The sequence below is a fragment of the Taudactylus pleione genome, unplaced genomic scaffold, assembly GCF_031769625.1.
Source record: "Taudactylus pleione unplaced genomic scaffold, aTauple2 ptg000205l, whole genome shotgun sequence".
Taxonomy (NCBI): domain Eukaryota; kingdom Metazoa; phylum Chordata; class Amphibia; order Anura; family Myobatrachidae; genus Taudactylus; species Taudactylus pleione.
Window position 1 is genome coordinate 6,807,196 of NW_028284607.1, and position 14,455 is coordinate 6,821,650.

Sequence of the window (14,455 nt, forward strand, 5' to 3'; positions counted from 1 at the left end):
AGTCTCCCGGCGGCGGTAAAATTACAGGCGTCTAGATTTAGACTCCTGTCATTTAACCCTCGCCGGGATAAAACAGTTGGGAAGCCGGCCGTCGGAATTACGTCCGCCGGCTTCCCAACTGCATACCATAGAAGCAAATGATACCTCCTCACTTCACATCAGCTGAAGCACAACTATAGGACACTAACGCGATGGGATGTCATACAGGTCATTTAAGTTAATGTGATACCATTTGCCATGCCCATTTGTAGTAATCCATCAATCCATACAGTCATTTCTACCCAGTTATTCTACAAAGCTGTCACTCAAACTCTGCCTGGTAAGTGAAAGCACCACCCTTCTAGCATGGCAACCTGGTGCATAGGAGTGAAAGAGAACATAAATATATTTACGATACACTTAAATGTTACATGTGTGTGTGTGTATGTATATATGTGTGTATGTGTATGTGTATATATGTGTGTATATATATATATATATATATATATATACAAACGAAGAAAGGTGGCACTCAACAGACTTAATGATAAAAGGTGATGTCCTTTATTCCAACGTCGTTTCGGGGTAACTCCCCGTCTTCAGGGACAGACAATACAGAATGACTAATGCAATGAACATTTATACAACACTCATTACATGAAAACAACATAATCACACTCACCTGTGCAACGCCGCTGTCTGAAGCACAGCCGCTCGTTCCGGCGCACATGTCCGTCGCGGGCATAGTGACGTCATCAGCGGCGCGACACAGGGATACAATTCTCATTCTCAGTTGCCAAGCAACTGAGACGCTAAACAAAAGACATGACAATGTTTAAAACTGACAGCAGAACTACGCAGCTATTAACCATGAAATTCAATATACAAAATATCAATGTCACTACTAAATACACATTGAAACATAAATAGATATATTATATAATTCAACTATGCCGGAAAAATGACTAGTATTAGAAAATAATAGCAAATGCATCAATAGCATAAATTGACTGTATATGAGATGAGACACTCTAACCAAAATATAAGAAAAAAGTATTACAAAAAACACTGAAGGCCCAAGGTTTCATTAAGGCCTTTAGGTGCTAAAGTGCACAGCTCATAAATCCAGCGACTTTCCCTATGTAAGAGAATCTTAGCTCTATTACCACCACGTTTACTGTTAGGGACATGATCTATAATGATAGCTCTCATGCTGGCTACGTTATGTTTAAATCGGGCACAGTGCCTTGCTACAGGTTGCTCACTAGTACCCAATTCAATCGCCTGACGTATGGCACTGCGATGCTGTGCCATACGTTCTTTAAATTGACACTGTGTTTTGCCCACATATGCCAATCCACATGGGCACGTAAGAAGATATATTGCATACGACGTGGTGCATGTGACTACATGTCTAATTTTGATGCTCTTCCCGGTATGTGGATGACAAAATGTGGGCCCAATGGACAATGATCGGCATGTGACACATCCTAAGCACCGATAACAGCCCGGTTTTTTGCTCAAAAAATGTGCTGTACAGCTTCTATCCAAACCAGTGATATCCAATTTAACAAGTTGTTAAAGTGCCGGGTCCACTTTGAGAGATATATATATATATATAGATATAGATATAGATAGATATATATATATATATATATATATAGATAGATAGATATATATATATTAGTTATTTCATGTGAAGTATTCAGGTCAGTGATACACAACAATTTATATATATATTAAATGTTGTGGGTTATTTGTTTCAAAACTGTAGGCCTAATGCAGGGGTGGAAGTGAATTTGGGTGTAGAGCGCTCAAAAGAAGCATGTTTGGAGGGGAAAAAACTGTATATGCCAAGCTGTACACATCTCGAGATGCAACTGCATCTATTGCGTGTAGTATATGCGTAATCGGTGTGTGCATGCCCCTACCCTATACTAGGTGCAAAAGATACGCTTCCAAACAGATGTATTTTGGCTTATGCCCAGTTCTGCATAGCTCACAGTAGATTGGCATATGTGAGAACGCCCCATCACAATCCAGTTCCGCCTCATTGCCCATAACGCTGTTCTATGGCATCTACAGTTATCAGTGGAAGAGAGGATCTGGAAGATGATGCAGATGATTGATGAGTAGTCAACAGAAGTTATTATATGGTGCGTGTGTGTTTTGTATGTGTAGGCTTTATGCATAAACTTGTTTATGTTCCCTTTATTTAGTTGTTGCACTATATAATATGTTTAACATCCACATAGTTCTCTTCTGAGTTATCAAACAAAAAATATGAGATATGGTAAGAACTTACCCTTGTTATCTCTATTTCTACGAAGTCCATAGGGTTCCACAGGATACCTTGGGGGTATAGGTGTGACGTCAGTCGCAGGGCACCAAAGAGTTAAGCTTTCAGCCTCCCAGGATGCACTAGGTCCCCCTCCTATACCCCGCCCCCGGGCCAAGGCACCTCAGTTAGTTACCAAGCCATAGGCCGGAGGAGGAGAAGGAAAAGAGAACAAAGATCTGGACACATACAAGAATCACATTCTCACCAGAAGGAGACGGAAAACCGGTGACCAGAGCAAAGCCCATCTGCAGCACAGGTGCGACAGGGTGGGAGTCCTGTGGAACCCTATGGACTTCGTAGAAATAGAGATAACAAGGGTAAGTTCTTACCATATCTCATATTTTCTACTTCAGGGTCCATAGGGTATCCACAGGATACCTTGGGGATGTCCCAAAGCAGTATCCTTTAAGGGTGGGGACGCTCCTGTGCAGAAAGGAGAATCCGCCGCCCGAAGGAAGCATCCTGAGAGGCGAAGGTGTCAAACCTGTAGTACCTCACGAAGGTATGGACAGAAGACCACGTAGCAGCCTTGCAGATCTGAACTGCCGAGGCACCACGTCGAGCTGCCCACGAAGGACCCACAGACCTAGTGGAATGAGCCTTCAGAGAAGGAGGGACCGGTAGGCCTTCATGAAGATAAGCTTCAGAAATAGCCATACGGATCCAGGCTGCCAAAGTTTGCTTTGAAGCAGGCCAACCCTTTTTACGGAAGCCATAGAGGACAAACAAAGCGTCCGACTTCCTAAACGAAGAAGTGCGGTCAACATAAGTCCTTAAGGCCTGCACAACATCCAAAGAGGCCTCACCCACGGAAAGACCCGGTGAGTTAAAGGCCGGAACAACTATTTCCTCGTTAACATGAAACTGGGAAACAACTTTGGGAAGAAACTCGGGCCGAGTGCGGAGTACTGCCCTGTTCCCATAAAAAACCAAGAAAGGGGGTCTACAAGAAAGAGCCCCTAACTCAGAAACACGTCTGGCCGAAGCAATGGCCAGAAGGAAAACAGTCTTAGCTGTTAGCCATTTAAGATCCACTGAGCCCAGTGGTTCAAACGGCGGTCCTTGGAGAGCCCTCAGGACCACAGCCAAATCCCAAGGCGCCACAGGTGGAACAAAGGGCGGCTGAATGCGGAGAACACCCTGCATAAAGGTGCGCACATCCGGGATTGTAGCAATCCTACGGTGAAACCAGACAGATAGGGCCGAAACCTGTACCTTCAAAGAAGCAAGGCGAAGCCCATGATCTAGTCCCGCTTGCAGGAAGGCGAGAATCCGAGACAGACGAAACTCCCGCGGTGCATAACCTCTCGGTCGACACCACTGGAAGAACGTATGCCACACGCGATGGTATATCCTCGCGGAAGACGGTTTCCGAGCTCGTAACATGGTACGCACCACAGAGCTGGAAAACCCCCGGGACCTCAGCATAGCCGTCTCAACAGCCACGCCGTCAAAGACAGCCGAGTCAGGTCCGGGTGAAGGCAAGGACCCTGAGACAGAAGGTCCGGTCGTAGCGGCAACCGCAGAGGACTGTCCACGGACAGACCCTGAAGGTCTGAGAACCAGTGCCGTCTGGGCCACGCGGGAGCTATCAACAGGAGCGTCCCTCCTTCCTGTTTGAATTTCCGGATTACCCGTGGAAGAAGGGAGACCGGAGGGAACAGGTATGCGAACCGGAACGTCCACCGGATGGACAGAGCATCCACCAGAGACGCCCCTTCGTCTCTTGTGCGAGACCCGTACACCGGCAACCTGCCCTGGAACAAGTGTGGACCCGAAACTGCTCCCCAGCCCCGAAGACTGGCGTCCGTTGTCAACAGGACCCAATTTGGAACCCAGAACGGACGTCCCTTGTTGAGGTGGGTCGTCTGTAACCACCACGTAAGGGACAGGCGAACCTCCTGGGTGAGCACAATCGTCTGGGATGTAAAGCAGAGATCTTGTCCTCCGTCACGAAGATCCTTTGCTGTCCCGAGTCCAATAAGGCTCCAAGATGCAGAATCCTCAGAGACGGGATTAGAGTGGACTTCTGCCAGTTGATTAGCCAGCCGTGCCGTTGCAGCAGTGCAATGGTCAGGTCCAAGTGGCGTAACAGGAGCTCTGGAGATCCTGCCACCAATAACAGGTCGTCCAAATACGGTAACATGCGGACTCCCTGCAGCCGCAGAGAAGCCGCCATGACCGGCATCACCTTGGTGAAAACACGTGGTGCTGTTGCCAGGCCAAAAGGTAACGCCCGAAACTGGAAGTGGTCGCTGCGGATTGAAAACCTGAGGAACTGTTGATGGCGCAAAAGAATAGGGACATGCAGGTAAGCGTCCTGTATGTCCAATGACACCAAGTAGTCCCCAGGTTCCAGCGCCAGAATGATGGACCGTAGGGTCTCCATCCGAAACTTCGGGACCCGCAAAGACTTGTTGAGTGCTTTGAGGTTGAGAATCGGACGATATGACCCATTGGGTTTCTGTACCAAAAATAGATTTGAATAGAAACCCTGGCCCCTCTGGGAGAATGGAACAGGCACTATAACTCCAGCCTGGAGCATAGTGTGCAATACCTTCCGCAGCTCCGTAGCCTTGTTCCGGTCTGATGGGAGACCCGTGGTGAAGAAGCGAGCCGGGGGTCTGTGCCGGAAGGAGAGGGCGTATCCGTGGGAAACCACCTCCAGAACCCAAGTGTCTGTCGTAGTGATCGACCAACACTGGGCGAACTGTAGCAGGCGGCCTCCCACACTGGGATCCCCCAAAGGGAGGCCCGGACCGTCAGGCCGAAGGCTTGTCATCTGGCTTGGGGGCCGGATGTCTGGTACTCCATGCCTGCTTCCGGGGCTTGACCGATTTCTTAGGGCCAGCCTGTCGAGGAAACGACTGTGGTTTGGGCCTGCCCTGGGCCCTAGATGACCGAAAGGACGATGGTCCCGAACCAGAAGGAGCAGCGGCCGACGGGAGACAAGCAGATTTGGCTGCCGCCAGCGTGGCCACAATCTTATCCAGATCCGGACCGAAGAGAACTTCTCCGGTAAACGGCAACGCTTCCAGACCTTTCTTGGAATCTGCGTCCGCCTTCCAGGATCGCAGCCACAAGGTGCGACGAGCAGCTACCGCTGCTGAAGAAATTCTAGACACCAGAGTACTAATGTCTAGAGCCGCCTCGTTGATGTAGGTGGCCGAATCACGGAGATTGCCAATCAACTCCGCCTGTTCAGCCGGACAGTCGGATTCAAAAGAAGCCTCTAATGAATCCGCCCAGCGCTCCATCGCTCTGGCAACCCAGCAAATGGCCATAGCCGGCCGTGCTGCCCCCCCTGCAAGGGAATAAGCGGACTTCAGGCAGATTTCTACCTTGCGGTCCGTAGCATCCTTAAGGGAGGACATGGATGGCATCGGCAATGTGGCACTACGGACAAGACGGGTCACGTGAGAATCCACCTGTGGAGGGGATTCCCACTTAGCAAAATAATTATCCGCGAACGGATAAGCCACCGCCAGGCGTCTCTGCGGCTGGTATCTTTTGCCAGGTTGTTTCCACGCCTCCTCTAAATGGTCCACCAACTGACCCGAAAGAGGAAAGACTGTGGCATCGCCCTTCACATCTTTGAAAAAGGCATACTTAGATTTAGCCGCTGGGGGAACTTCGTCCTCAATCACCAAGGCTGTGCGGACCGCCCGAATAAGTCCAGGAATATATACTTTGGACTTAGCATCAGCGTCCTTAGTATGGAGAGGTTCCTGATCGTAAGGATCCAGAATCTCCCCATCATCAGACGTCCCTTCGTCATCCTCATAAGGAGCGGACAGAGACGCCACCGGCCTTTTATGAGGCCGCATCACAGACTCCCCTTGCAACACATCCGACAAGTGCTGTACAGAACTCGTCAGGGAGTTAACCCACGCTGGCTCCTGAGAACCCGGGAGCGGGGAAATAGGGAGACTGTGGGGTACCACCAATTGTCGTGGGAACCCCTGCATGGGTGACGACACCACAGACTGCTGGGACAAACCCATCGGAGTAAACGCGGGCTGCGGAGCTAACTGGCCCACTAAAGCTGTTAACGCCTGAGCGAAACAAGCCCAGGGCGGCTCCTGTACCGGTGCTGTAACCGTAATAGGCCGCGCCATGGACAAACACTGCCGGCAAAGGCCCTCCGCGCTACCCTCCCCCTCCGCTAACGGTACTTTGCACGTGGTACACTGTAGCCGGAGGGGAAAATCACTTTCAGACATGATGGCACCACGTATGTGACCTCTCTCACCAAATAAGTATTAAATAGGCGAGAGACCACCCTGCAGCACCGCACCGCAAGGGCTTTAGCAGAAGAACAGGGACAGTAATAAAGCTGACAGTTTAGAGAAGAAAAGTTACAGGCAGCGCTAGCACAGTCACATACAATGCAGAGAAATAACAATTCCTGCACTAACAGCGCTGATTACTCAACTACACAGACACAGGGCCTGGTAGGACACAGCGCTGCATACACAGACCTGAGCCACAGCGGAGGAGAGGTATGCGGGGGGACCCAGACCACGATGCTTCCGTCCAGCGCTTCCAGCAGCGTTCACAATGCGTTCTGGAGAAGATGGCCGCCGAGGAGCAGAGAGGAGGCTGGCCTGGGGGAGGAGCGCTGCCACAGGACCAGTCGGCAGCATGCAGAGAGGGCTGTGTGCAGCGGGGGAGGCGCCGGCTGTGAGACAGGGAAGGCGCGCTCCCCTGGCATGCATTTAACCCCTGGGACGCCGCAGCGCTACCGCTCTGCTGCGGTCCGCTGTCCCAGGGGGTAGTGGAAGCGCAGGTTGGTCGCCTGGCTCCACGCTGCAGCCAGTCCCCAGGGAGCCCCCTGCCTGGGGACTTAGGACCATGTGATCAGCGGGGACCCACCGCGGGACCCCGCTGCTTACCTCTGTCCCCCTTGAATCCGGCCATGGTCCGGAGCATCTGGGGTCACCGCTAGCTGTGACCCCAGACGCCCACCAGCATCCCCAGATCAGTACCGGCGTTCTGGTACCGGCGGGGTGTAGGGAAGACATCATGGACGTCAGGACTGACTGTCCATGCTGTTCATCCAGATGTGCAGCCACAGCTGCATGAAGAAAAAGCTTCAGGGGCTCTTCTAGCCCCCACTCCAACAGGTGCACCCGACTCCGGCCGGGCACCAAACTAAACTGGGGTGCCTTGGCCCGGGGGCGGGGTATAGGAGGGGGACCTAGTGCATCCTGGGAGGCTGAAAGCTTAACTCTTTGGTGCCCTGCGACTGACGTCACACCTATACCCCCAAGGTATCCTGTGGATACCCTATGGACCCTGAAGTAGAAAAACAATACTATTGCAATGTTATCTATTTTGTTTTCTGTTTATAAAAGGGAACCAAAATAAAACACAGAAAGGGATTTGGGACAGGGAGGGGGGGGGGGGGGGGGTTAGAAATGGAATCTGTAAATCCAGTTCTTAATTGGTGTTTGGGATGGTGGATTTCCATGTTACAGGGATTACCACTGTTATAGCATTATGGAATTTATAGATCATGGAGACAGAATGCTTTTGATCTTTCTCTTCCCAGGATGCTGTTCCTGTAAATGCCGTAATGTAGTGTTTGATCTAGGTGCAGGCCCACATTTCCTATCTGGGAGTGATAACTCCTATATAATCTGGGATGGACATCTTTCCCCCCTACTACCTATCCGCACACAGGTTTCACCAAGCATCGATTCATGAAGCTACATATTGTTGCTCTAACCCACTGCATGGGCTGGTTAGGGAGTATCTGCTCCATTATCTTCTTTAGGTAAATGGCTGGATAACTAAGATGTTTGGTAATATAAGCCCATTATATGTTGAAGCCTATAGAGCATTTTAAACTTGTGTGTTTCCTCCCACCCTGCATGAAGTAGTAAGTTTATTTTTATTATTAATGTTCATTGAATTCCTCAGTCATTTTACTGAGTGAAGTGAATAATAGTGACAACTGTGTTTTTTTTCCAAAACCTGTTTTATTGAAGCAACACATACAATGCATACTAAAAAGGAACAATGCAGTTCCCATGGCCTAAGCTCAATGAGATTTAACAATATCAACAATAGGAAGAAAGCCAGCAAATGGTTGTCAGAGCTTTCTTGCATACTGTTGTTAGACTCCAATATTGCCCATTACATAATATTATTGCATTTCTATTACCTAATGTCCAAAACTGGGAACCAGGGGCCAGTCTCGCAGACAGTGGAACATGTCGGTCTCCATTGTGTGAGATTTAGGACAGACAATGTTGTCATTCGGCCTATAGGGAATCTCTGCATCAATAGAGATAAAGAAGTCTGCGAAAAGCACTGGTCGTCAATACTTTGCAAGATACAGAGAACGATTGGGGAATATCTGACATTGCCCATGACCGAGGGTGTGATAACCAAACCAGTACTGAGTTCCTCATGATTAATCCCTTCATCTCACTGACCAATTCTATTTTAGTTTGTAAAGTTAATTTGTCCTATTTAACTAGTATGTTCTGGCCCACTGTCATCACACTAAGGACATATGTATTATATATATTGGCAATTTATATTTTGTACAGAGTTCTTGCTTTTGTTTCCTGCTACATGTGTGCAATATTAATAATTTATGGCTGCACTATATGGGCTTGTTCATACACAGTACAGTATCAACATAAAGCAGCATTGGGGACACCCTATCACACGTGACCTTTGTATGCCAATAATACACTACAATCACTTTATTTTTCTATACAATTCTCTTGTTAGGTTTGGTGTTTATAATGGTGTTAGTTTATCCAGTGCTCCCTCTGCTTTTAGGTTGCCATTTACAAGTCTGTGCCAACCAGACTGCTTTCACGGGCTTGGGGACGTTTGAATCAGGTGGAGCTACCAACTTGGCTGAGAAAACCTGTGTACAGTTTGTATATTTGGACTTTCGGGGTGAATATGAAAGAGGCAGCAGTAGAAGATCTGCACCAGTACCGTAACCTCAGCGAGTTCTTCCGCAGGAAACTGAAGCCACAGGCACGGCCGTTGTGCGACTCACATTGTGTGGTATGTGGAAGATAGGCCTGCTGTGTGCTGGGGTAGGAATTTAGCTGATGCAGAGCTTTTGGTCATGCCTAAGGCCTCATCTATGCCACACCACATATGCATAGTTTGCACTGCTACAGGTCTATGCCAGTAATAGGGCCATATTCAATTAGAGGCGAAAAGCCTTTTTCGTCTGTTTTTTTTTTTTTTGAGATATTTTCACCTAAAAAAAATGTCACCAAATTCAATTCCAGGACAATTTCACCTAAGCGGAAACTCAACTCAAATCTCCCCCCAAAAATTCTCCAATTAATAGCAGGTGAAAAGAAATGCAACATTTTTATTTTGGGGTTCCAACGTGGGGAAACGACTTAGAACCCTTGGGACAGCACCCTAAAGGACAAATCTGCAAAAAAAAATCTGAGAACACCCCAAAAAAGACATGTCATTTTTGGGGTAAGACGTGGGGGGACAAGCATAAAAACTAGCGAAATAGGCTTCTTGGGGGCTGCATGTATGGGTCAGGTGTTTTTGGGATTGCAGGTGCATGCAGCAGGTGGATTTTTCACATTTTTTAAAAGTTCACTTTAGAGATACAACAATATGCTAGCACCCATTTTCAAGTACCCCAAAAACTGTTTCCACCAAAAAATACTGGTCTTTTACAACGACGCTAATAGCAAGCAATTTCCACAACTTAAGTACGTAAAATAGTCTTATTAGGGTTATTAGTACACATCTATATTGATTTCCTATGTTAGTGCATCTTTTTCTGGGGTACAGACTGATTTCCCCAATTCTTTCAGTACTTTTCGCCTGATCCGCATTCGCCTATTTCCGTATTCGCCTGTTCTGCAATTGAATTAGGCAAAAAGCGGGGACGCGCATGGAATGATTTCGCCAGGCGAAAGAGGCAAAAAGTCGGACAGGCGAAAATGTTACGATATTACGTATCTAATTGAATAACTCTCATAATGTCTACTTCTCATTGCGAGCCTTTACCTTGACGTCAGGCAACTGTAGGTTACTATATGAACAGATCACTGTCCACAGGCATAGATTGCTTATTTTGATATTACTGTGGCAAAATGGTCATTTTGGAAGTTCCTTGGATCAGTGACCCTCATGCTTCCTGTTACCCACAATAGCAATAGGATAACATGCAATAAATGAGCACTTTTTTTTTTTTTAACTAATGTCCTCTCCGTTCTCTAGATCAGCCCATCTGACGGAAAGATCTTGCATTTTGGCCGTGTGAAAAACTGTGAGGTGGAGCAGGTGAAAGGAGTGACCTATTCACTAGAATCCTTCTTAGGGCCGCAGACGTGGACTGAAAGTTTGCCCTTCAGTAAGTGTAAGCTCAGCATTTGTGTTAGTGACTGGTTCCTGTCATGCTGTACATCCTTAGACTCTTTGATTTGCTGAAGGTGCACCTCTCTGGTAAATCCATTACCACTCCTATCAGGAGAATGTTGGGTAGTAAATGCAGCAGGATGCTGTCTTTGTGTGATAGTGTTCATCAGTGTATTAGATGATTGGTGCCATTATCTGCCATTGAGTACAGTCTGAGTGCTTTGCTCTTATTTCTAAACTTGTGCCCTGTAATTTGGTATCTCATGAAGGATCATCTTACTGGTGTATCCCTGTTTATATTCCAGCTTCATTCCAGGATCAGCTGGTAACACAGAAAGGAAATGAACTATATCACTGTGTCATTTACCTGGCTCCTGGGGACTATCACTGCTTTCACTCACCGACAGACTGGAATGTGTATCACCGACGGCATTTTCCAGGTACTTGCATCCTCGCTCCATGGATAACATTTAAGGGACGATTCAATTGTTTTTTAAGGTGCGCTAATTAATGGGCGCCCAATGTTGCAATTCAATTGTTTTTGGGCGCCTATTGCTTGTCACACCTAATTAGACTGGGTTTAGCCGCGTAAAGTCCTGGTTAGGGCACCCAGATAGCAGGTTTGGGTACCCAAACCTCGGACTTATCACACATTTCTGCTCGCCACCTCAGGGAGGCAATGACCAGAAATGCTGGCACCAACGGCTATCACACCTGAATTGTTCCATCGGACGACCATCACTGACAGCCGCTGGTGCAAACAATTGATTTACCCTCCAACTATCTGTATAAGGCTAGTTTTAATCAGAAAGTAAGTAATATTGGCATATGCGTACTGTAGTTTCTTTTTGTTCGAATGTGCAAATTGGTTATATAATTAATACACATGGAAAAGCTACAAAGCCATATACAAAATGAAAGGCCTGATTCTAAATTGTGCACTATAAGCATTGCTGTTGCGTCTTTGGGCGCTGCAGTGATGTTAAAGGTGTCTAAGGACAAAAGACTCCTGCTGCCGGCATCACAGATCTAAGTGCTGCATCTGAAGACACAGCATCGGATCAGCTGGTCGCGATGGTCACAGCTATCAGCCATCTGAGTAAGCCTCGGCTTACTCGGAATAACCGCCGGAACTGCTCATCTCGGAAGAGACGGATCCTGGCCTCGGCACGCCTACAAAACAGGGGTTACACGCACATGTTTTGTAAAACGGTCAGCATCACTTGCCCCCAAACGGTGCTGCGCCTTAGGGGGACACTGTGAGCGATCTCAAGTCTCGTTTTGCATATGCGCAGAGCGGGTCATGCGCAGTCCTCACGCCATCAGACTTGTACACAAATCATTGGGTTTATGTACAAGCCTGAATCAGGCCCTAATTACTAAGTTGTGCTTTTTGTTTGCAGAGTCACTGTCCTAATGTGTGTATTTAGGCCATGTCTGCTTGAATGTCTGAATTGTGCTTCACATTATTTCTAGAGGGGAAGCGTTGTTTTCCATTACTGAACTCAGCGCTGCACTTAGAGATCCACTGAGATCCTGGTGACTTCATAAATGTGGTTTCCATGTAGCATTGCAGCTCTTGTTGCAATAATAGCGGAGCATTATGAAATGCTGTTTGTATCAACACTGTATACACTGAGAACGAGAGAGGCTGGTGTATTGCGTGGGTAAAGGCACAAGCTTTGCGATTTGCGTGTGCTGCAAGTACACAAGCTAATGTACACTAGTGTTACCGTACTGGGGTATTGGGTGTGTGCTAGGAGGGACTCGTACTGATGTAGTCAGTGTGTGTATGTCAGGTTGATGTGGTACTGAGCATATGAAGGGGGAAGCCTCCTGATTGTGTGTCTGTTTAGGTTTGTATTTTGCTGCCTCTGACTAGTAAAATGCCAAAATGTAAATCTTTTCTGCTCCTATAGGGTCGCTCATGTCTGTGAATCCAGGAGTCGCTCGATGGATAAAAGAATTGTTCTGTTATAATGAGCGTGTTGTACTCACAGGGGCCTGGAAACATGGATTTTTCTCGCTCACTGCCGTTGGAGCCACCAATGTAGGATCTATACGTATATATTTTGACAGGGTAAGTATTTCCTTGAGACATAAATTTACAATTTAGGTATGGAATCTATTATATGGAAATATTGCTAGCTTTTATTTTAGATGTGGATATGAATATACAGATGTGCTTACACATAGCCTCAATGCGCCATACAGTGCACGACGCATGGCGCGATTGAACAGTGACGATGGTAGTAGCGACTTAATCTTTCTATTTGTCTTATACGCACCGTACAGCCAGCAAAACGCTCAATATGTGCCAGGGCTGCAGCTTTACCCGTTTAGTTTTAAATATGTACAAAGTTGCAGATGAAGTACACTGGAATTTGGTGTGAGAAAAAGCTGTATACAGATGTACAAGTGTTGCATATCAAATGAATCAGTGCGGTTTTGTTGCATCACATTGCGACACAATAGTGTATGAGGACACATTTTGTAGTATTTATTGCACATACGAGGAGCTGCGCTGAGGATGTAATGAGGACAATGTGATGGAAATTCTAAGGATCTGGTCATGTTGAGTGTAGGCTGAAATTAGCATACTTGTGCCCATTGCAACGAGATCGGCATGGCCGATGGTTCAAATCTTGACAACAGAAGGTCGGCAGAGATGAAGATCCTGACTGCGCTAAAGGTAAGTATAAACTAACCTAACACTCTCTTAGGGGTGCCTAAACCTAAGTCTCCCGGGGGGGGGTGCCTAACCCTAACCTCCCCTTCCCCTAGTCTAACCCCAACCCTCCTGGGGGGCTGCCTAGGGGCTATTGCATGGTGCTGCAAAATGCTGTGGTAGCCCTTTTGGTTCAGTCACTGTGCAAGTTGCTGACTTGGGATTTAGACCATCAATCTTCCTCCTCCATGTGTAAGAGTTGGTGTCACAGGGGTTTATTCATTAATATGCTTGCCATATCATCCCTTTAATTCGGGACCCGTGTGAATTACACCGGTTCTGTGGCTGATTAAAACCAGGTGATCTGGAGACTAAGTCAGCCACAGAATCTGTGTAACTCACGTGTCCTGAATTAAAGGGATGATATAGCAAGCCTTGCTTATGTCTTAAGCAAGTCGCTGCTCCCTGTCTTCTGGGGCCCCTCTGCATCACCGGACTTTCCATCTCCACTGCAGCTTTTATGAGCCATGAATGCGTTTTAAGAAACGTGTTACAGGCAAAATTGGAGAAGATGAAAACTAGGAGAATATGGCTGCTCTTCCCAGAACCCAGGGTTGATGGTCCTTCTTTGCCAGGATAATCTGTTGATCAAGGCGGATTTTCTGCAATCTCTGGTTCTGGAGACTGCATGGACTTGGAGGCTCAGAATTGAATTCAAATCAAGGGTATCCTACCGGTTTTAAGAATTTGTGACAACATGAATTTGTGGAAGATCATTACCTACATACACCCATGAGCCAAAACATTTGTCGGTAAGCGGACATTTGGTACTTGTAGTTGACTTGTTGAATGTAGAAGATAACAGCAGGTATAAACACCTGAGTGATGAGGGACAAATCATTATGGCCAAATAATTGTCATCTCTGAAATGCCAAGGAGTGTACGGTGCTCAAGCCGTTGTGAGTTCTTACCAACAGTAGTTTGAGGAGGAAAAATCCACGGCCTGCTGACAGGCTATTGGGCAGCAAAGACTCATTGGTGCCAGGGGTCATCAAAGCCTATCCCATCTGGTATGAACCAACAGAAATCAAATTTCATTA

General features: G+C 47.2%; 1 protein-coding gene across 6 annotated transcripts in view; it reads left to right on the top strand.

Annotated features, from left to right (window-relative positions):
* PISD (phosphatidylserine decarboxylase) overlaps positions 1-14,455 on the top strand; it is a 43,584-nt gene that overhangs the window by 22,049 nt on the left and 7,080 nt on the right. For all 6 annotated transcript variants that reach the window (XM_088477903.1, XM_088477905.1, XM_088477904.1 and 3 more), the window contains 4 exons: positions 9,119-9,355; positions 10,550-10,682; positions 10,993-11,127; positions 12,607-12,767. In XM_088477903.1, the coding sequence (XP_088334029.1) occupies positions 9,119-9,355; positions 10,550-10,682; positions 10,993-11,127; positions 12,607-12,767 (666 nt within the window). The remainder of the gene's footprint in view (positions 1-9,118; positions 9,356-10,549; positions 10,683-10,992; positions 11,128-12,606; positions 12,768-14,455) is intronic.